At 38.0% G+C, this 23,022-nt stretch overlaps 1 protein-coding gene across 2 annotated transcripts; it reads right to left on the bottom strand.

Annotated features, from left to right (window-relative positions):
- Nucleotides 1-4,385: 4,385 nt before the first annotated feature.
- On the bottom strand, nucleotides 4,386-16,762 carry LOC111572573 (uncharacterized). Of its 2 annotated transcripts, XM_055016624.1 has the most exons (14): nucleotides 16,604-16,762; nucleotides 15,612-15,817; nucleotides 13,933-14,070; nucleotides 13,273-13,411; nucleotides 12,539-13,190; nucleotides 11,047-11,188; nucleotides 10,809-10,952; nucleotides 10,651-10,725; nucleotides 10,251-10,309; nucleotides 8,323-8,507; nucleotides 7,605-8,005; nucleotides 5,937-6,036; nucleotides 5,000-5,189; nucleotides 4,386-4,913 (listed from the first exon to the last, which is right to left on the bottom strand). In XM_055016624.1, the coding sequence occupies exons 1-14, from the start codon at nucleotides 16,733-16,735 to the stop codon at nucleotides 4,774-4,776; spliced, it is 2,703 nt and encodes a 900-aa protein (XP_054872599.1). In that variant the 5' UTR covers nucleotides 16,736-16,762; the 3' UTR covers nucleotides 4,386-4,773. The 2 variants fall into 2 exon arrangements, with proteins under 2 accessions (XP_054872599.1, XP_054872625.1); XM_055016650.1 differs by lacking the exons at nucleotides 15,612-15,817; nucleotides 16,604-16,762 and adding an exon at nucleotides 15,058-15,131.
- Nucleotides 16,763-23,022: the final 6,260 nt, after the last annotated feature.

The following is a 23,022-nucleotide window of genomic DNA, read 5'->3' as shown; positions in this document are numbered from 1 at the left end:
AGCTTTGCTAAGCTAATTTGAACCAGAATTCTTTGGCTTGAAGTCAGTTTAAAGTGCTAGCTAACGTTAGCCACTAGCCTGCTAGGTAGCTAACGCTTGCTAGTTTCATCTACTAACTTAGCAGAAATAACGTCAGGTAGATATTTAGGGGTAAATTTCATATAAAAGTACACAACATGATAAAAATCTCTCATAATAGTTTATCTTACATTATCTAAATTAGCAATAGCGATTTTAAAATCCTGTAAAAGCTCTGATGAAATGATTAATGTATCAAGTAGCGTTAGCAGCTAACGTTAGCCTCGTTAGCTCGATTCGGTTGCAGTCGCGTCACCACATCACGGCTCCGCTCGGAAACTTCCAGCTAACACTGAGCGACGTTTCGGTCCGTCTCGGGGAGGAAACAATACCGAGGATAAAAAAAAACTTATATTCCCTTCGTTTCTGTCCGAGTTGCTGGTGTTCTCTCGGTATTTCCACTCGAAAAAGGTCCGTCGGAGCGGTCCTTCCCTGTCGCCTCTGCCTGCCAGCCTCGGCAGTCGGGACAGCCAATGGTGGGCTCCGTGTCGCTAGCGCTTTTCATTAGCCTGGTAGTCCTCGGGAGGAGAGCGCTTCTCCGGCTGGCAACAGGAGGAAAAGGAAAAGCAGCGGCGCTCACAGTTCCTGTACAGACCCAGGTAAAAACCACACTGCTCACATCACAAGGAGAAAGTTTTACAAGACACTACAATGCTTTAGGATATCACATACATTTACGATTTGAGACTTCAATCAGAATTTGTTAAAGTATATAATATTGTAGATCCTTAGCATTTAAGTTAGTCTGGAAAAAATGGAAAAATTTGGGTATTCTAAAACTTTTGACTGGTAGTCCTAACATAATATTTAAATTGGCCAGTCAAATTCACGTAATCAGTAATACAGCAGGGTAACTTCATATTTAATTAGGTCAGGTAAATTAGTATAGTTAATGATGCTGTAGTATATTAGCTTTAATATTTATTTTAGTCAGGTAAATTTGTATTATATATAACTCCGTAGTGCAGAGTATTAATCCTAATATTTAAACTATTCAGGTAAATTCACATAATAAGTAATACCACAGGGTACTAAACATGATATCTAAGTTAGTCAGTAAAATATGCATAATTAATAATATTTTAAGGTAATCTTTAACCTTAATATCTAGTTTAGTCAGGTATTTGTGTAAGATTTGTATTATTGTACGGCCTTAATCCTAATATTTTAATTAGTCACATAAATTCAAATAATGAATGGTACTGCACTGTCTTAACCCGAATATTTATGTTTGTCAAATAAATTTGACGAACACAAATTTGTCTGTATGTGTAGCCCTGTGATAGACTGGTGACCTGCCCAGGGTGTCCTCTGCCTTCACTGTAAGTCAGCTTGGATAGACTCTAGCCCCCCTGTGACCCTAATGAGGATTAAGCGGTGTATAGATAATGGATGGAAATAAATGTACATAATTAACATTATTGTTAGGCTATAACCTTAGTGTAAATTTGTATAATGAATCATTTTGTAGGGTCTTAACCTTAATACTTAATCTTGTTAGTCAAACTGACAGCTGCAGTCTTATTTTTGTACTGAAAAGCATGTTGGCTTAGCAGCTCTTGCTGTAAATGTGCTGCATAAATAACAGTGACCTGAAATGACCTATCTGAGCAACATTCTGAACAGTAAAATGAACAATTTAATGTTCAAAGTAATTTTATGTCGATATGCAATGTACAATGACAACATATAAATCAGCATAGAACTCGTGTAACACAAAAAACAACAAAAATTTTATTTAAAATTGTATTTTCTTGTTTTTTTAATTATTTTATTTTTTATTGTGTCTCAAATTTGAAGATACCTACCTACAAAACTATTTCCATCAGAGGTAAATTTTAAAAAACAACAACATCTGAATGTGACTAAAGTAAACCTTTACATTTTCATTCAAATAACTCTCTATAAATGATGCTAAATGGATTGTAGGATAATAAGGGACTGTGTGAAATTTCCCTAATATTGTTTTTAGTCTTAATGTTCCAATAATTTAACCGTTTAACTGAGTGGCCTACATTCAGCTGTGAAATAATACACTCCTAATAAAGAGAGTAGTTGCACCATCTTGTGGTGTAACACAACAATTGCAATACTTTTAAAGCTGAATGTGCAGCAATGTCATGTCAAAAACTCTTTTATGATTAAAATGATTTGCTGCAAAATTTTCACTTAAAGCTCTATCAAACTTTATTTATATATAGTATATTCTATTCTTGTGCCTCAGATATTGCAGCCATTAATTTTAATACTGTTTTGCTGCTGAACTTTAATGTTGCAGATCAGAATTATTATTTACATCAACCTATAAACACAGTGATAAGTAATTAATAAGTGTATCAAACAAGAGAATGAGCACAACTCATATATATATATATATATATATATATATATATATATATATATATATATATATATATATATATATATATATATATATATATATATATATATATATATATATATATATATATATATATATATATATATATATATATATGCCGCTCTTTACATTAAAAAAACTGATACTACCGGTCAAAACTTTTAGAATGCCTCAATTTTTTCAAGTTCAAGTCCAATGAATAGCTTGAACTGCCAGAGGTTGAAAAAGAAAGGTAATGTTACCCAAAACTGAGAGAAAATGTACATTTCAGAATTATACAAAAACGCCTTTTTCAGGGAACAAGAAATGAGTTAACTTAAAGCTGTTCTGCAGCAATGGAGATGATCAAGCCTTGAAAGCTGCTGCTACCAAATCCTACAGGCGTCCGAACTTTTATTGATTAGTTCCAACCCCCTCTGTCTGCAAAAAAGTAGTGCTGGAACACCCATTGGCACCATACCCTCGGGAGCATTATTTTAACAGTGCTGTACTGCAGAAAGTAGCGTGTTGCTATAAAAATGGTGAGAAAAAGGCAATTAACAATAGAAGAGAGACAGAGCATGACAGCATGTAAAAATCTTTAAAAAATCTCAAGATCTCTCTAACAGAGAAATTTTGAAGAAAATCAAGGTGTCAGTGAGTACAGTTTTCTTCACCATCAAAAAGCACTCAGAAACTGGGGGAAACTCTGACAGAAAGAGGTCTGGAAGACCCAAAGCCACAACAAAATCAGAAGACAAATTTCTGAGAGTCAGCAGCTTGATGATGGGCAGCTCACAGGAAAGCAGCTTGAAGCACAGCTGAATAGTTGTCATAGTAAGAAGTCTCAGTTTCATCTGTGAAGAGAAGACTTCAAGTTGCAGGTTTGACAGGTTGAGTTGCAGCAAGGAAGCCATTGATAAGACGTCAGCATAAGAAAAAGAGGCTTGCCTGGGCCATGGAACACCACCAATGGATTACTGAAGACTGGAAGAAGGTATTATGGACTGATGAATAAAAAATTTAAATCTTTGGTTCATCATGCAGGATTTTTGTATGCTGTCAAGTAGGAGAAAGGATGGTTCCTCAGTGTGTGACATCAACTGTCAAACATGGAGGAGGAAGCGTGATAGTCTGGGGCTGTTTTGCTGGATCCAGGGTCGGTGACTCGTACAGAGTGAGAGGAACCCTGAACCAAAACAGCTACCACATCATTCTGCAGCACCATGCAGTACACTCTGGTATGTTCCTAGTTGGTCAGGGCTTCATCCTACAGCAAGATAATGGCTCAAAACATAAGTCCAAGCTATGCCAGAACTATCTTAGGAAAAAAGAACAAGATGGTAAACTTGAAAACATGGAGTGTCCAGCACAGTCTCTGGACTTAAACCCCATGGAGCTGGTTTGGGATGAACTGGACAGAAGAGTGAAAGTAAAGCAACCTACATGTGCCACACATTTCTGGGAACTTGTGCAACAGAGTTGGGAAGAAATTTGTGAAGAATATTTGATTTCCATTGTGGAAAGAAGACCACAAGTGTGTTCAGCTGTTATATCTGCCAGAGGTGGCAACTTTGATGAGTGAAATGCTTAGAATACAGTTTGATTTCTAAATAGATTTTTTTAAAAGAATTAATTAGTTAATTTTTTCTATGCTTTCATTTTAGAGTACTATGAGACATAAACATGCATAATAAAAAATAATAAAAAATGGAAAAATTGGGGTGTTTTAAAACTTTTGACAGGTAGTGTATGTTATAGTTTGTTGCCTCAACTTCCAGGATATTTGCCTTGAAAACAAAACATTTTCTTTACAGTGCAGTATTCAATTTAATGGCTGTAAGACTCGAAATACAAACGGTAGAATACACTGCATAATACCTTTGAATGAGGAGATGTTTGTGTTTGTATGAAAGTGGATGAGAACTAAAAAGGACAAAAGCAAAAATAGATGCAACAGAATATTTTATTGATTCATTTAAAAGTATATCATCAATGACTGAAGGTTTTTCCATTCATTTGAAGCCAGTTCTGACACATGAATAATTATGACTGGGAAAACAATCAGGATGCTTGATTTAAATCGTAGAATATTAATTAGTAGAAACAGTTTCAAAAACCCACAATTACAACAATCACCAGCAGTTGCAGCACTAGTTGATCATCCTTTTGATGCCGTTTCATAGAAAAATCTGTAAATTTACTTGCCCAGACACAGATTGTAAAAATTTCTCAAGAGGTTTAAATGCACACAACTAGACCCATGAAACCCTAAAATCTGACAGCATAGTTAATGTAGTCTAATGTAATATCTGATCTCTGCACACGCTGGTGTCTTACGAGGGCTCAGATGCAGGCAGCGGTTGGTACTTGACCTTGGACGCCTTGGTTTTGTACATGATCACTCCACAGATCATGCCAACAGCAGCCAGGACACATCCAGCGATGAACACCAGGTTCAGGTTCAGGGCGACCGCTGGAAACAACAGAAGAACAGTTTCATTTCAGTGTTTTACTCAGACAAGGCGGCTGCTGTGAAGAAAACACTCACTGTGTCCATACCTGATGTGTCGCTGTTCTCGGCCGACCTCTTCAGGCGCAGGGGACCCTGGGAAACGAAGTGGGTTCCACTCTGGATCATGGCTTCTCTCTTATAGAGACGATGGCTGCTTGTGGAGTTTATGCATCCCTGCGAGCACCTGGTGTTGGGGTTTCCAGCTTCACACATGATAACTGAACAACTGATGTACACCTGAATGCAACAGAATGCAGTGTTATAATATTCAGCACACATATCACTGCTCCCTCTAGTGTTGTAGTTCCCAGAGTTGTGGCTGAGACATGATTTTCAGAACTTGAATCTAATAATAATATATTAGAAATAAAAAAAGGAGCTATAACTGTTTCAAAACTTTTATTTTTATATATATATATATATATATATATATATATATATATATATATATATATATATATATATATGGTGACTCTACATATCGATATTTCCTATTTACATTTTTTTCTGTCATTTTCTGTTGCTCTGTATAAACACTGCTTTCACAGTTGCTGGATGAAAAATTGTGATGCAAGAACTGTAATAGTGATTCAAAATTGGGAATTAAAAGGACCATAAGGCTTCATTTACAATAATTTAAAAGCGCACTGTCTAATTTACAAATATACATTTAGTCGGAACAATAGACTGCATGCTGTATTTAATTAACTCATTTTTTTTCCACACACCTGTCTCATGAAATTCATGTGTGAAGAGGTCTTTTGTTTCACATAAATTAAATTAGAATAAAATAGAATTATACGTGTCAGAAACCACAGAATATAACTGAAAATTCTAATAAAAAATTCACTGAACAACGTGAAACAGGCTCTCCATTACTATGTATTTTCCTGCACATGTCAATCCCCTCAGATGTCCAGAAACTTGTGAATTTGGAGCCATTTGCATATGCATTTATAGCTATAGTCTAAACACATTCTTCACCTGGTCATGCAAGCCGATGAACTTGAAGGCCTCCATGCTGAACAAGAACTGCTTATTGTGTGCACGAGGATAGATGTCAACAGTCGGGTCCACTTTACACCTAATTGGAGAAAAACAAGAAGAGAAGAGGCATTGCTAGTGTAGGTCCAGGTGTCACAACAGGGGCCATTATAGAGGCATATTTTTTATGTCTGTCATAAAGAGAGAGTATAATTTACATCAGGACACTACGTAGATCAACAATTCATGAATTGAAAACACTGTTTGAGCACAGTTGTTAATTGTCTTGTGTTGTTTTACTGCCCGAGATTATGGTCAAGATATGAGGTGTACATCACGAAGTTAGATCAGGATATTAAAATGCTGCCCTAATTGATTCAACTTTGTCTCAAACCTCTGAGCGCTGGTCAGAGGTCTTTAAGCATCACAGAAGTCTTTGTCATGGTGGCCTGTTGCTAGGTTAACCCCCATAATGCTCTCTGCTTGCAACATGAACTGCCTGGAGTCCAAATGCCCACGTCCTCTGGTCACTACAGACGTAAACAGTAAGAGCTCCACCTGGAGGTGCAACCAGGTACTACAATACTTGAAATGTGTATTTTCCAGGAAAATGGTATCAGATATTGGCAGATACTAAATATTCAAGAAGTTTGATCAGTTAGGAGACAAAAAAAAAACCCACAAAATTTGATCGTGACATTTTGGCATTTAACAACACAGTTTCAGCACCATAAACAAGTGTCTTGTGCTGGTATTATTGTTTTAGGCTGGGGATATATGATATGGGGTATAAAGACAGCTTTAAAACATTTTCTATTAGGACATTAAAATGCTGTCCAAGTTGATTCCAGTTTGTCTCAAACACCTGAGCTCTGGCCAGAGGTCTTTAAGGACCACAGAAGTCTTTCTCATGATGGCCCCTTGTTCGCTAAACTCCCCCCTAAACTGCCCATCGTCAAAGTGATCACTTTCTCTGGTTCCTACAGCATTACACAATAAGATATACCACCTGGTGGTGCAACAAGGTACTACAGCTAATCTACAATACTTGAAGTGTGTATTATCTAGGATAAAAAGTATCATGTATCAGCAGATGCTAAATATGAAATGGCTCTGATCGGTTTGGGGGCAAAAAAAAAAACAATACTTGAGCTGGAAATCCCTATTTAAGACATTTGAAGTAGCATTTAACACTTTTGCACAGTTATTTTGGACAGAGACTAACAGAAATATCTAACTCTTGTATTTCAATATCAGCTAACACAACCTGGGCCCTGAAAAAAAAAAAAAACATTGGAAAAAATAATTGATGAACTTATATTTTTGCTGAAACAGCAGGCAAGAAACTAGTCAAGAGTTTAGTGGATGAAAGTCCAGTTCATACTGAATTGGTATTGTTTTGTTGCCCTTTTTTGTTAAGCACCTTGTAACTCCAGTTCTGAAAGGCGCTAAAGAATTAAAGTTTACTAATCTAAAAGGTGAAACACTCAAGTGGATTATAGAGACAAGCAATTAGTTTAAGTTTTTCATTCATTATATATAAATTGTCATTAGATCTGACACATCATACAGGTGACCATTCTCACCTACAGTCAACAACTTGTCATAAATCCCAACAAATACTCTGTGTTTTCCTCTGTTGCCACTACAGTGTGTTGACATGCTTACCCATTTGCGATGATGATGTACGGTTTACGATAGTTGGGGTTGTCATACGGTGCAGCCCTGCAGGACTCTACAAACATCTCAGTATTGTTGATTGAAGAGGTGGCCTCTATCTTCATGTAAAGCTCGGTCCCTATCTCTACCTCCAGAGGGTACGAGTTTGGATTTATCATGGCTCGGTAGCTGTTGTCCTCGTAGAATTCAAACCCATAGGTGAATGTGCCCATGCCCTTCTCCCACACCGTGACGTTCTTCCTGTGAACCGAGAAGCTCTGCGAGACCTTGCCATGTTTGGGGTACTGGCAGTAGAACCGCACCTCCAGCAGGTGCTTCCTGGTGATCACATTCCTCATGTCTTCATATGTGGTGATTTCATTCTTGAAGATGAGGTTGTCGTCATCCTCCTGTAGAGCAAAATGTTGCATGTTCAGCCTCAGTGTTAACAACATGTGGGCCATTTATGTTACAAGTTGATCCTACAGGTTGTTATCCTGTATTCTGGTATTTTATATTTTAATTTTATGTTGTTGTCTGTCCTGCTTATTGCACATATTTTTGTTGATGCCTGTCTTACAAAAATTATAGCACTTTGGAATTGGATTTAACGTGTTCTGAATGTGCAGAAACATACAGTATCTTAGCAATTGAAGTCCAGGAGGCCACCAAGTCTTCTGCTTAATGTTATAAATAATGAAGTGATCAAGCAGACAACTCCGGTTACCTCGATCTGAGTGCCACACTGGTTGAGGGGGACGACGCCGATGATGTGGGTGCTGTTAGACGTCAGGTTGCAGATGGTGTTGGAGGGGTCGTTGAGCCGCAGATGATCCTCACTGAGTCGAGAGAAGGAAGCTTTCTCCACCAGGATTGTCATTGAAGACTCATTGCAGATCACGTGGGATTGAACTTTAACAAGAGATAAATATTTTTAAAAAATACACCCATTATGAGGGGCTGCACAGTGGTGTAGTGGTTAGCACTTTCGCCTTGCAGCGAGAAGATCCCTGGTTAGCGTCCCGGCTTTTCCGGGATGTTTCTGCATGGAGTTTGCATGTTCTCCCTGTGTGGGTTTTCTCTAGGTACTCCGGCTTCCTCCCACAGTCCAAAAATATGCTGAGGTTAATTGATCATTCTAAATTGCCCGTAGGTGTGAATGTGAGAGTGATTGTTTGTCTCTGTATGTAGCCCTGCGACAGACTGGCGACCTGTCTAGGGTGTCCCCTGCCTTCGCCTGAGTCAGCTGGGATAGACTCCAGCCCCCCCGCGACCCTAGTGAGGATTAAGCGGTATATAGATAATGGATGGATGGACACCCATTATGTGAACAAAAGCATGTTTTGCAAAAAATATTGTGCTATAAAACCTGTGGCTAGCATTGCTTAATGTAGGAGTGGATATATAGATTCATGATGTACATTTTAAGAGTTGTCAGCCTCAGAAATCGCAAATTAACAGCACCTCAGATTAAATCCCACATAAATTCTTCACATAGTTCAAGTAGCAGACAAATGTCAACATCAACTGTTCAGAGGAGACTGTATGAATCAGGCCTTCAAGGTGGAATTGCTGCAAAGAAGCCACTACAGAGGTTGAAGAACAAGAATTGTTTGGGCCAAGAAACACAAGGAATGAACATTAGACCAGTGGAAATCTGTACTTTGGTCTGATGAGTCCAAATTTAAGATTTTTGCTTCCAGCATCGTGCCTTTGTGTGACGCAGAAAAGGTGAATGGATGATATCTACATACATGGTTCCCACTATGAAGCATGGAGGAGGAGGTGTGATGGTGTGGGAGTACTTTGCTGGTGACACTGTTGGGGATTTATTCAAAATTCAAGGCACACTGAACCAGCATGGCTACCACAGCATCCTGCAGCAACATGTCATCCAATCTAGTTTGCATTTAATGAAACCATCATTTGTTTTTCAACAGGACAATGACCCCAAACACACCTCCAGACTGTGTCAGGGATACTTGACCAAGAAGGAGAGTGATGGAGTGCTATGTCAGAAGACCTGGTCTCCACAGTCACCTGACCTAAACCCATTTGAGATGGTTTGGGATGAGCTGGACCACAGAGTGAAGGCAAAAGGGCCAACGGGTGCTCAGCATCTCTGGGAACTCCTTCAGAAATGTTGGAAACCCATTCCAGGACACTACCTCATGAGGCTGACTGAGAGAATGCCAAGAGTGTGCAAAGCAGTAATCAAAGCAAAAGGGGGCTAATTTGAAGAATCTAAAATATAAAACATATTCTATTTCATTATGGTGTGTAATATTAATTTATTACTTTGGTATTATTTTCAGCATTTTACTCCTTACTTTTCTATTCTAGTCTTATTTTAGCTTACTTGTTTTAATTTTGGCGAATGTATCTAACTTATATCTTATTTCTTTTCTACTGTTAAACTGCATTTATTCTCATGTTATTCTAATTTTGCTCTCTAAGCCATATCTGACACAAGAATTCCTTCAGGAAATTGCCTCACTTTTGGAGGCAGCCTCTAGTGGATGTATGAAGAACTGCAGTTTTCACACAAACAGCATCTTCAAAGAATTGTTCTCCAATGTACAATGTTGTCAATATGACCAACACTTGACACTTAAATAAAGGAAATGCTGACATCAAAGCATCTTTTAGACTCACCTATCTTTCTCTTGACTTCCACCACGACACACCTCATCTCAGAGTGATAGAGGCCAGACCTGAAAGGGCATTAAGGAGCATTGATTTAGCACTTTAACTGAGAAAAGGAATTACATACTCAAGTTTGGCTGATTACAAATTTGCAACATTTCACTTTATTTGAAAAGAAAAGAGAAAAGAAGAAGATGAATTCCATTGCATAGCATTTTTTCCTCCAAATTCTGTATAGATATTGAGATTAAATCTGTTTATTTTGGCTACAGTGATCGTGTAGTAAAATTCTTCCTCCTTCTTTATCCTCCTCATGATCTTGGCAGCCTAATGTGTTCAATATTCTTTCCTTATTTTCATTTCTCACACACAGCATAAGCTGTGCAATCAGCCGTGAAATATGACTTACCGTGAAGTTGGGGTTGGGTGAAAATGGGAGTGAGAATGAGAATGTATGGCGACTGGAGGTCTGGTGACACCTAGCCTGTAAAACATAGAAATGGTGGAAACCATGGTTTTGAAACCGCAAAACTGATTCGTCCAAAAAGAAATGAAGCCAAAGCTCACCCTGTTGCTGATTCAACAGCAAAGCAGATTGGAAAGAACTCCCCCAGGTCGTCGGCCGTAGGCATCCATCTGATGACGAACTCGTTGTGGGTGGTCTTGTGCTTGGTGACGTTCGAAGGCCCACTGATGATGATACCTTGAATCCTGTGTGAAAACAAAAACAAGAAAACAGGGATTTCTTCATGATTACTGATGTTAGCTCCGATACCGAAATGACTTTTGGCTTCATCTCACTTACACTGCAAGTGAAGCTTGAGCTTTGACTCTGATCTCCATGGATGAGTCGACCTCTGCATGGATCTTTTCTCCATGTATAGGTGTTGGATGCACAAGCTTGGGCAGGTAGACTCCTTCAACACATGAGGGAGCAGGGGGGTCCACTGGAGGAATAAAACGGTACATTTGAATTACAATGTGGAGTAGATTTTTGAATAAATTTAGAAAACTGTCACTGTGTTGCTGTTTGTTTAAAGATTCTAAGTTTAAATCTTGTTTGGCTCTCTTCTGTACCACCTGTCGCAATAAACAGCACTAAGTACGATTTTCAGGTACATGTATTTTACTTGAGTGTTATTTTATATCTTTTAAAGAAAAATATTGTACTTTCTCTCAGTTTTGCATTGCTTTCTGGCGTTTGCAGTCACTTTACTTCAATTTGTTTCCATTTGATATTTCTTTCATTGGTTTGCATCTCTTCATTACCATCTTGTGTTTCTTTGCAGCTGCTTTACATCTGTTCATGTTTCTTTTGTATCTCGTTGTGGTGTTTTTGTGTGTCTTTGCAGTCATTTCGCATCTGTTTGTAATCATTCTACATCTCCTTATGGTCTTTCAGTGTGTCTGCAGTCATTGTACATAAATTTGTGTTGATTTTGCATCTTTTTTGATTGGTTTGGATGTTTTTCATGAATTTGCATCTCTTCATGACCTTCTTGTGTGTCATTGTAGTTGCTGTACATGAATTTATGTTTATTTGGCATGTCTTTCTGGTCTTTTCTATGCTTGCAGTCATTTTACATCCAGTAGTATCCATTTTTGTCTCTTTTTCCATTCGTGTCTAGCTCCATCTGGTCATTGCAGTGGATTTATGCCTACTTGTGTTGTTTTTGATTCTCTTTTTGTTCTAATTCACATCTATTTCTGTTTGATTTGGATATTTGGAGTTGTTTTGAATTAATTTGTATTCATTTTGCATCACTGGTTTGCATCTCTTTCTGCTCTTTTTTCATCGCGTTTTCATTGGCTTGCATCTCTTTCAGTTCTTTTTTTGTTGTCTTTGCAATTGTTTCCCATCTTTTAGTGTTTATTTTGCACATGTATTTCTATTACATAGTTGTATTTTTACTTTCACTTGAGATCTAACTTCTTCTTCCACCGCTGACTTCTTCCTGCGGGTGTCTCCCACCGTATGGATTCATATTTTAAGATAAACCAAATTATTCTGTTTTGATTCATTGGTTGAGTAAAGACTACATACGCTTTTAAAAATATCTATTTCATCTCAAAGTCAGTAGTCATGTGAACCAAAAAAATGTGTCTTTTCAAACTCTTCTTGTGCGGATGGACTCCTGCTCTGAATAAATCTAAAACAAGAGCTCATTAGGATGCTGCCAGAGCTGCAACATGCGTGAAAGTTTCTGTCAGTTGAGGGCGGTGCAGCTGCTGCTAGTTTGTAATTAGTGTTATATTAAAAATGAAGTATTTATGTGTACAAGTGAAATTTGACTTACCAAGAAAAGAGAACTGTAGTGGGAGTTGGCTAAGAGGAGGAGTTGAAGCGTATGGGGTTATGGGCCTTTGGGTTGTGGTCATGGTTGTGGTTGGGATCCACCAGGGCCATGTGGTTGTAGTTGTGGGCCATGGGGTTGTGGTGGTGGGCCATGTGGTTGTGGGCCATGTGGTTGTAGTTGTGGGCCATGGGGTTGTAGTTGTGGGCCATCGGGTTGCAGTTGGGATCCACCAGGGCCATGTGGTCGTGGGCCATGGGGTTGTGGTTGTGGTCGTGGGCCATGGGGTTGTGGTTGGGATCCACCAGGGCCATGTGGTTGTGGCTCTTCTTCTGGTTGGGATCCACCAGAGCCATGTGGTTGTGGGTCTGGCTGTGTTCCACCAGGGCCTTGCAGCTGTGGTGGGTCCGGCTGTGTTCCACCAGGGCCTTGCAGCTGTGGTGGGTCCGGCTGTGTTCCACCAGGGCCTTGCAGCTGTGGTAGGATAGCTGACGGCTCTCTTACTCCTCCTCCTAGGCCATGGATGCCTGTGGGACCAGGATCCATCGGAGTAGAACAGATTGATGTGTCCCTTTGAGTAGTCCTCCACCATCATCTCGAATCCAAAAACTCTGGGGTTGGCAGTGGAGGAGATGTAGTGCAATGTGCAGGAGTCCTAACGATATCAACATTTAGGGGTTAAGTCAGGCAAAGCATCAATGCATTAATGTAACAGGAGATTCACTTTTTTAACTGACCTCGTCTAAGTGGAATCCTGCAGGTCGGTCGCACCTGCTGCACTCTGTGTTCCTCAGATTTCCATATCTGCATCTGACATCGTCACCATCAGGATCGAAGGTCATCAGCTTGTATGTTCGAGGGCAGTTCTGAGGAATTCTTCAATAAATACATAATTATGAGTTAGAAACACATCATATCAGAATGAAAAATGAGCAGAGCAAATGCGGGAAGTAATGTGAGCAGCAGTGGTGTAAAAGTGCAGATGCACGAAATAATGTTCCATTCCATTATCTTTAGAAATCAATGAAAAAAGATGCAACAACTGTGATGACTCAAAGAAATACAGAAAGAGATGCAAACCAATGGAAAAGTGATGCAAAATGTGCAAAAAAAAACAAATAAAGCAAAAAAAAAAAATTGCAGACAAATGTAGTGAAGTAGAAAATATAATATTTCCCTCTGAACTGCAGTTCAGTGGAAGGAGAAAGTAGCAGAAAAAATAAATACTTCAGTAAAGCATCTCTATAGTGAATGCAGTTAGTTTTTATGCAAAAACACAAATAGCTACTTTAATTGTAATTCATAATCAAAAGAGATGAAGAGCAGAGGAAAATTTGTTCCACAATCAAAATTTTCAATTTTTGCTCATTTGAGGCAAACAGTTTTAGGAAAATTACCTCAAGAAAGGCAGAATGGTAACATCTGGTGATTTGTTTGGTTCTCCGGTGTCAGATCTTTTCCCCAAATCCACACCAGTGAGCACATCCCAGTGTACAACCCAATTACGTGTTCCAATCCAACAACAGCTGTCTGCCCTGGTATGTGTGGAAACAAGATTCTTTAAATATTACCTCTAGCAGAACCACAACTTTATGACATGATGACTTTAAGGTAAGAAGATACACATTATGAACAGCATCAATGGTATTTAGATCAGTGGTTCTCAACTGGTCTGGGCCTGGGACCCACCATAAAACTGAAATGACAAGTCGTGACCCAAACAATATTTCTCCAAAAATCAACAATTTATTGATTGAGCGTTCGAAGACAAAACTTTTAAACCTGAACTCAAGTACTTCACAGCAACTCAAAATCAAGCAGCAATACTAATTCAAGTACCGAGGACTTTGAAACAAGTAGAACAATAGCCTCAAGTAGTTCTCAGGATATATAAAAGTGCATTTTTTTTCTACAAAAAAAGTGCAATTCAACAAAACCAGTAGCTTCTCATAATACTGCACAAGTCTGCAACATTGCTGTTGTAGCTGGAGAAACTATGTATAGAAATATGTGCAAAAGAGTCCAAAACATGAAAACTGATGAAGAGCATTCAACAAATTATTAAAGTGAAGAAATGCTTAATGTTCTGATCAATCTCAAAATGTAAACACAATAAAACATTTTTCAAAGGGCTTAACTATATTTGAAAGCCAATATTTGGGGAAAAAAATAGTGTGCAATATTGAAAGAAAAGTGTGTTTTTAAGCACTTACAAATAAACAAAAGTCACAAGTCACAATAAAAGTACTGCAGAACTACATGAAGTTCTAATGGCTTAGCTGAGGATGCTTTTTGGCCTTTACAAGAGTCTCAAAATCTGGCTGTATGCATGATAAAGCAACTCTGAGGTCATGCTCAATGTTCAGTTTATTTCGGTATTTTGTTTTCAGCTGAACAAGAGCTGAGAAGCCACATTCACAGAGGTATGTGGTGCTGAATGGTACGAGGATTTTTACAGCTCGACTAGCAATGGAGGGATACTCTCTCATCACATCGTTGCACCAGAACTGGGAAAGGCTTACCTCTGTGAATTTCTTTCTGAGAGTGCGGTCACATGATAGCTCCACCAGCTGACATTCATCGCTGCTAGGCAACGTGATGCTTTCCATGTTTATTCCAAACGGGTCGCGCACCCAGTCGTCCTCGGTTGTTTATCGGGAAAGTAGTCGTTAAACCGCTCGAAAAGTTTATTCATGCTTCATGCTTTCACTTGCCAGTACCTCACAACACAAAATACACTGAGGCTTTTGGACTCCTTTGTCTTCGATGTAGGAAAATCCATATTTAATGTACTCGCTGTCGTACTTGCGTTTAGCCATGCTGCTGTTGCTATGAAAACATGCAGTTTCTTCTACAGTAATACGAGTGTCCTCACCGGTCGCTGCTGACACGACGACCCCCTGCGGGTGCGGAGGGGAACTACAATGACTCGCCACTAAATTGGATTATCTTTATTTTTCTCTCTTTTTAGAAAAAGGCTCGCGACCCACCAAAAACGGCCCCGCGACCCACTTTTGGGTCGCGACCCACCAGTTGAGAAACACTGATTTAGATTATTGAAGTTTAAATTATCCACCTCAGCTGAAAAGGTTTGTCACTCCGGACGTTCCTCGTGACAACTGTTTCAGTTTCACACAACAGCCTGTCAAATTGTGGTCCATTGTTGCTGCTGTCAATCACTGTTGTCTTACTTCCGGAGATGTAGCCACAGTTGCCACTAGTGCAACGCCAGTTGAGGGAGGAGAAACAGCTATCAAAGGTGTCCCTGTAACGAAAGCGCACCTGTGGAAAAAGATCAAATTTAGGATGGACGGATCAGTGAACTGGCCCAAAGACCCAAAGAGTCAGGAGGTCCTGGTCCAGAGCTTCTGTGTAAAGTGATGGTGAATGTCATTTGGTGGCAATTTAGTCCAACAACAGTGACAACACATAACAGTGACAAAGAGTGGAAAAAAACTTTGAAAATAGATTGAAACAATTGATGTAAAATAACTGCAGAGACACAAAAAATGATAAGAAAGAGGCAAACCAGTGAAGAAAATGTGTACTGACCACAGACAGATGTAATACAACTCATAATACACAAAAAGACCAGAAATATATGGAAAACCAGTAAAAAAAAAAAGAAAGACATGCAAAATGAAAACAAACTGAGGTTAAATTAATGCAAAGATGCACAAAAGATGTCAAATGCTATATTTTAGTCAAAAAATTCAAACTTTTTAAATCATAGAAAAAATACAAATCTTTAAAATATAAATAATATACACTATAATGTAAATAATAAATGTAAGAAAAATTTAAAAATGGAATTCAATAAAATTAAATCAGTTCCATAAAAAGAAATCTCTATCTAACTGCTCACACCTCAAGAACTTCAATGAATTTATTTTAAATTATCTTCTTCTTATGTTCTGAAATAGCATATCTTTTTTCCAAACAAGTTTGGAAATCATTTCTTTAAGCCACTTGGAAAGTCCAATATCAGTGACAAGATGAGAGACCACACCAGGGAAAGCATGTTCACACTTTATGTGTCATTCTGCCATTAAAAGCTGTGGGTCTCACCTTGTGTGTTCCATCCGAGTTGTTGCCTTTGTAGGTGAAGGTTGTGCTCGCTCCCCAGTAATGCGACGCTGAGACCACTGGGATCACCGAGACCAGGAGCAGCTGCAGCAGGAGGACCTTTGTGGATGCCATGATGCCAGAAATTCACCTTCTGCCTCCAGAACCTCTGCAGCTCACATCCACCTGCAGCGTCCTTATATACACCTGCCGACACCTTTGCCAACTTTGATGGCCTGCATGCCATACTGCAGAACAATAGGGAGGCTGCAAAACTGGTTTGAGTCCAAAAGAAAAAAAAACATTCTTTCCTGGAAATGCTTTATCTGAACTTGTGTCACAGCATAATAATGAAACTCAACATTCCTTGCAGCACAGAGACACAGTTAAACACAATCATTGCACTGATTTATTTCCATCAATTCCCACTGAACTGAATGCAGGAAAAATGCTTAAAATACAGCCTTCTGATTTACAAAAATGCAGTTTTATTTTGATGGTTTTGAATTTTGCAGCATCTTTTCAGCCTCAGTGTGAAATCTGCTGAACGGCAATGAATAATTAGCCTCAAGCAGGGAATTTTTCATGAACAGATTATTCCCTAGGTTTTACATGAATCAAGTGGTATTCCTGACAGTAAAACACCTCCCTTATTTTATGATCCACAACACAATGGCATTGGACAATTGAGGTTCAGGTATTTTGCTTTCCATTCGTCATGTCACATGCATGAAGTCAGGGGTGTGGACGTTAATACTGCTTTGAAGCTGATTTCTTATTTAAGCAAAGGCACTCAATAGTTAGATTTTTTAATTGCACACAACATAAAAGCAGAAATAAAATTTGTGTGACAGGTGAGGTCAAGAAACTGCAAGCTTTACCTCAACACTTCCAAAGAATACAACATGATTTATCAAAATTAAAGCTTAATTAATCCTTCTGAACCTCAACTGTAGATCTAAATATTACATTTCATTTGTAAAAATTGCCAAGATAACATCATTTATTGGCCCAAAACTGTAAAAAATGAAAGAATTGTTGGGTTTTCTTGAACGTATCATTTGCGATGTGTGATTCTATTAGTAAAATGAACCAAATCCAAACTTATAAATGTTATATTTCTTCAAAATCATCTTATTCTGCATGTCCATTTCAGAAATTTGCCTTATAGAGGAGAAATAAACATACTGTTTGGCTAAAAAAAAAAAATGGCATACAGAGGAGCATGTTGTTGGAGGATACATTCAGCATCGTAAAATATCTTTCTAGAGTTGATGTGCAGAGGGTGTAGAGGCTGTAAAACTGTAAATAGCTAAATATCTGTCGTATATAGAGCATGTAGATATTTCTGTAGAGGTGCAGGACTTTATACTGCAGTGAAAAATAACACCACAGTGAGTAAAAATGTGACAGGAGCAAAGAAACGGCGAGAAAGTGTTTCAGAGGTTTAGGTCTAAGGAGGCCTGTTTTCATTTAACTTAACTTACCAACAGCTGCTATGATTCATGTTCAGTATTTACAAGGTCTGCATTTGTCTGGATATTGAATTTTTTTGTCGCATAAATAAAGACATTTACACAAGAAAGTCACAAATTGTTGCAGAAAAAGTCATCGGGAAGCAGGAAAGTATAGTTACTCAGTTACTGTCCTTATGTACATATTTGAGATACTTGGACTAACCATCCTTTCCAGTAAAAATCTCCATGTTTGGTAAGTTTGAATCAGACATTTTCCAATAAACTGAGCGCTCCTTCATGGGTTGGAAACATTCTCCGACTTCTTAACTTCTTCTGCTTCTGGTAATTGAGGTCACACCCTCTTTCATCATTATTATCACACAAAGAAAACAGATGACAAAAATCTATTTTATATATATATATATATATATATATATATATATATATATATATATATATATATATATATATATATATATATATAAAAAAATCTAAAAATCTATCAGAAGTCTGATGGACCATGGGAAAAAGCTGTTTCTCTGCCTGTTTGTCCTGTATTTTTAGAACGTGAGTCTCTTCCCTGATGGCAGCAGGCTGAACAGCTGCTGGCCAGGGTGGGTGCTGTCGGCCCAGAGGTCACGATGTTCTCCAGGGGGGCAGAGGGCAGCTGATGATTCTCTCTGCTGTCCTGATAACCCTCTGCAGAACCTTCCTGTCTGCGGCGGAGCAGGCTGCGAACCAGACAGTCACGCAGTATGTCAGCACAGACTCTATGGTGGCCCAGTAGAAGGACACTTGCTGTCTGTCCTCCAGGTAGTTCCTCCTCAGCCCCCGATGGATGTGGAGTCTCTGCTGTGCCTTTTTAACCAGTGCTGCTGTGTTGGCTGTCCAGGTGAGGTCCTCAGATAAGTGGCTCCCCCAGCACTCGAAGGAGTTGCTGCTTTATACATTCTAAAAAATAGAATACAAGCAACAAAACACACTTAACGTATCAAAAATTAAACTAATCATTACAGAGAACCACTTCTACCAGTGTTACACTTATTGTCTGACGCTGTTGTTGGCAGTAGAAGTGTGACGTATTTCATTCACAGTGATACCTCCTAATATATAAACATGTCTAATGTTGCATGTAAAATTACTGTTATTAAAGCACATTTCATGCTTTGCCACAAAGTGCTTTCCACGTTAAAGGGTTTACAGAACTGAAGAAAAAAAATCTCATCAACAGCAAGCAACATTAGAGCATAGACAGTAAAAGCAGTGAGCGTGCACACAATAAAAGAGATCATAGTTGTGTTTGATCTCAGAGACAACTGATTTAAAAAAAAAAAACATTTGGTTCTGTTTTTGGGCTTGTTGCTCAAAGGTGAAAGAAACTTTCAAAGGTTTTTCTTTCAACTATTAGCTGTAGCTTTAGAATATAAGGAAATATATACCCACTAACCAGTAGTATAATGTCACCCAATTTAAACAAATCCTATCTTATGTAGCAGATATACATTTCAGGCCAAACATTTGGAAGCAATTTCGTGTTTCTGTTCAGAATGCCTTCTTAAAAACCAGTATGAATTCTACGAATTTTGGGGATGTATTTACTGCATGAACTGACTTTGCTGTCATTGAAATGCACCATTTTCCTCAATTTACCTTTAGTTATACACTGATGTTACCAGACAATTGCTGAATAAATGTTAAACAAAAAGAAAGGCTTAGTTTTACAGTTGAGAAGATTTGTGCAAAAGTAAAAAAAAAAAAAACAGATCACAGTTTGCATTATTTACTTTAGCTCTTTGGCTTTTGAGAGTTTGCATATAAAAATCCCAATAAATCTCAACTCTGTCCATATCTCTATAGCTACCACAGAAATATCTAGAAAGAAACAGCTGGGTAAAAAAACAAGAGTACAGATATAGACTGGTTCCATTTCTACAAAGTGGATATCCCAAGGCATTTCTCTTCAGCACATGGCATATTGCATTTTTTGGACATTTACGATGTGCTTAACCGATTTCATGAATATGCCGAGTTAAATTTTGCCTAAGTTGCCCTTGGCAACGGAGGTAAAAACATGGCCGACAGTTCAAATGCAACTTCAGCACCCAACAGTATTACGACATATATAATAATTTTTTTTCGGTGTAGTAGTCTAAAATTGTAAAATTATCATTTAAAAAATATGTATCCATGCAACAGCAGTAATAGGAAAAGATCTGAGGGAGCTCTGGTGGGAAATGCCTGTGGTCGTACAAGAATTGTTGAAAATTCATTGTGAGCGATTAACCCTCTGAGACCCACAGTTGCAAAATTACAACATTTATTTAAAGATGTTTAGTGAGACAACTCAAATTATTTTTTGAAAAGTATAATACATGTGATTTTGAGGGATTTCTTTCATTATTGCTGTTGTGGAAAAAACTAAGTTCGGCCTTGATCGATCGATGTATGAATAAAACTCTGATGAGTCCAGAAGTGTCTTTGTCTTTTTTATTGAAGCATCATGGAACAGGTGACATTGCAGTGAGAGAGGAACTGCAAGTGCACCTCTCAAAAGGAAGTACCCCATTATATACTTTCAGTTGCACATACACACACATAGAAAGTTGGTTATCTGTCTAACTGCTTGCAGGGCGGTTCTTCTAAGAATTAAGCTAACAATGTCAAGATGTTCAGACAACCCCCGTCTTACCCCCCCTGGAACGTCTCTGTGGTTTGTTTAACCTTCGCTTGAACAATAAGTGTGAACGCTTAGTCACAAGAAAAGCGAGGTTCAATGAGGGGTGACATCTTTAGCTGCGCTTCTAGCGCCTCTTTCTACCATCTGGTATGTCTGATAGGAAGGTCAGCAGACACAGCATTTTGGCTGCGTTATGCAAAGTTCAACAGTATCAAAGGTTACCCTGCACACGTGTTACATTACAAAGGCACAGAAATCTATTTCTTCATTCATCAATATCAAACAATAAAAATGTATATATCTTCAGATAGCAAAGCAACTCTCTAAATGATAAGGCTTCAAATAATAAAATTTCCATTACAATTGCAAAAAATGCAACACTGGGCTTTAATGGGTGCTACTTTTACACAGAAGGCCTCATCACTAAGTCATGAGTAAATTCATGAGTTGTGCAATCTATGGCAATATACAGTGTGTATACTGTATATATATATATATATATATATATAGGTTATGGGATTAAGGTTAAAGCTGAACTCTATTAATTTTGTATAGGATTAACAGTATATTAACAGGTACACGACCAGTTTGGACATACCTTCAATGCTTTTGGCCAATCCCACATGACCTTATCCAAGAAGGACTTGACCACTATTACATCTCAGTAGCGATCCTAGACAATCCTAATACAAACACTTGATAATTATAGTTAAAATGTATTCTGATGAGTGACTCTTTATATAATAATCATTTTTATTTTGTTGCAAAGTGCACCAATGAAGCTATAATCTTTTTTTTTTTGTACGAATTTAATCTTGCTTCTAAACTTTTGACCTGTTGTGTATTCACAGTTTTCCTGGTGGCAGAACAAAGTGGCTGAAACTTAACCAGGATCTTGTCAAGTTTTTGTTGTGTGCTTGTAGTTTTCTCACCCCTTTCTTTGAAACGGATTCATTACAGGGCTTTGAATGTCTTTGAATGTAAAATGTAAAAGTTTCAACAAAGTTTCCAGTAAAACTTACCCAGATGAATCTACAAGGAAGTTCGTGCACACGTATCACCGAGTTCAACCAGCTTAACAGCGATCAGGTGTCCATCTGTGGGCATCGAGGGCTGAGAAAACTGAACACTGTGATTACCTGGTTATAGGCGGGTCAGTGAACAGTCCAGCTCTCATGTGACGATCAGTATTTTCTCATTAACTGAATTCATGAAGGCGGATATAAAAGAGCAGAAATCACTGAATTTTTACATGAGGAAGCTGATCGATAGGGAGATTTGGTGGCTCAGTCCGGTTCAAAAAGGTGTTTTCTTGATGATAATGAAATGTGTTTCTGCTGATAAAGATCTGTGATGTCTGCATGTTGTCTGGAAGGTCTACATGTGGTTATGTAAGAGTTGGATGAAACTAGAATGACTTTGATAGCATTTGATGAAGAAAATAGCACACCTTTTGGTACTAGTGTCACGTGTTACCCCCTTCATTCCATTTCCCACGGTTATCCCCAATTCTGTAATCTTTGTTATTTGATAGTCTGTCAGACAGATCAGTAAATTTGCATGATTAATGTTATTGCAGAGTTTTAATCTTAGTGTAAATTTAGTCAGGTGAATTTGTATTTTGAATCATTTTGTAGGGTCTTAACCTTAATACTTAATCTTGTTAGTCAAACTGACAGCTGCAGTCTTATTTTTGTACTGAAAAGCACATTGGCTTAGCAGCTCTTGCTGTAAATGTGCTGCATAAATAACAGTGACCTGAAATGACCTATCTGAGCAACATTCTACACAGTAAAATGAGCAATTTAATGTTCAAAATAATTTTATGTCGATATGTAAAGTACAATGGCAGGATATAAGTCAGCAGGGAGCTCATGTGTAACACAAAAAACATCTAAATTTCACAATTTGATTAAATATTGTATGTTCTTAGGTTTTTTTCATTTTATTTTTATTGTGTCACAGATTAGAAATATCTACCTACAAAATCTGTTTCCAGCAGAGGTATAAAAAATTTTAAAAATCTGAATATGAATTTATGTTTTCATTCAAATAACTGCAAATATATTTTTTAAATTGATCTATATAAAGAATACTAAATGGATCATAGGGGAATAAGGAACTGATGTGTCAAAGTTCCTTATTACTAATATTGTTTTTAGTCTTAATATTACAGCAGTTTAACCATTTCACTGAGTGGTCTACATTTAGCTTTAAAATAATACAATCCCAGTAAAAAGAGCAGTTGCACCGTCTTGTGGTATAACACAATAAATGTAGTACTTTAA

Source organism: Amphiprion ocellaris, chromosome 1 (genome assembly GCF_022539595.1).
Source record: "Amphiprion ocellaris isolate individual 3 ecotype Okinawa chromosome 1, ASM2253959v1, whole genome shotgun sequence".
NCBI classification, from domain to species: Eukaryota; Metazoa; Chordata; class Actinopteri; family Pomacentridae; genus Amphiprion; species Amphiprion ocellaris.
This window is presented reverse-complemented; position numbering and strand designations above follow the sequence as displayed.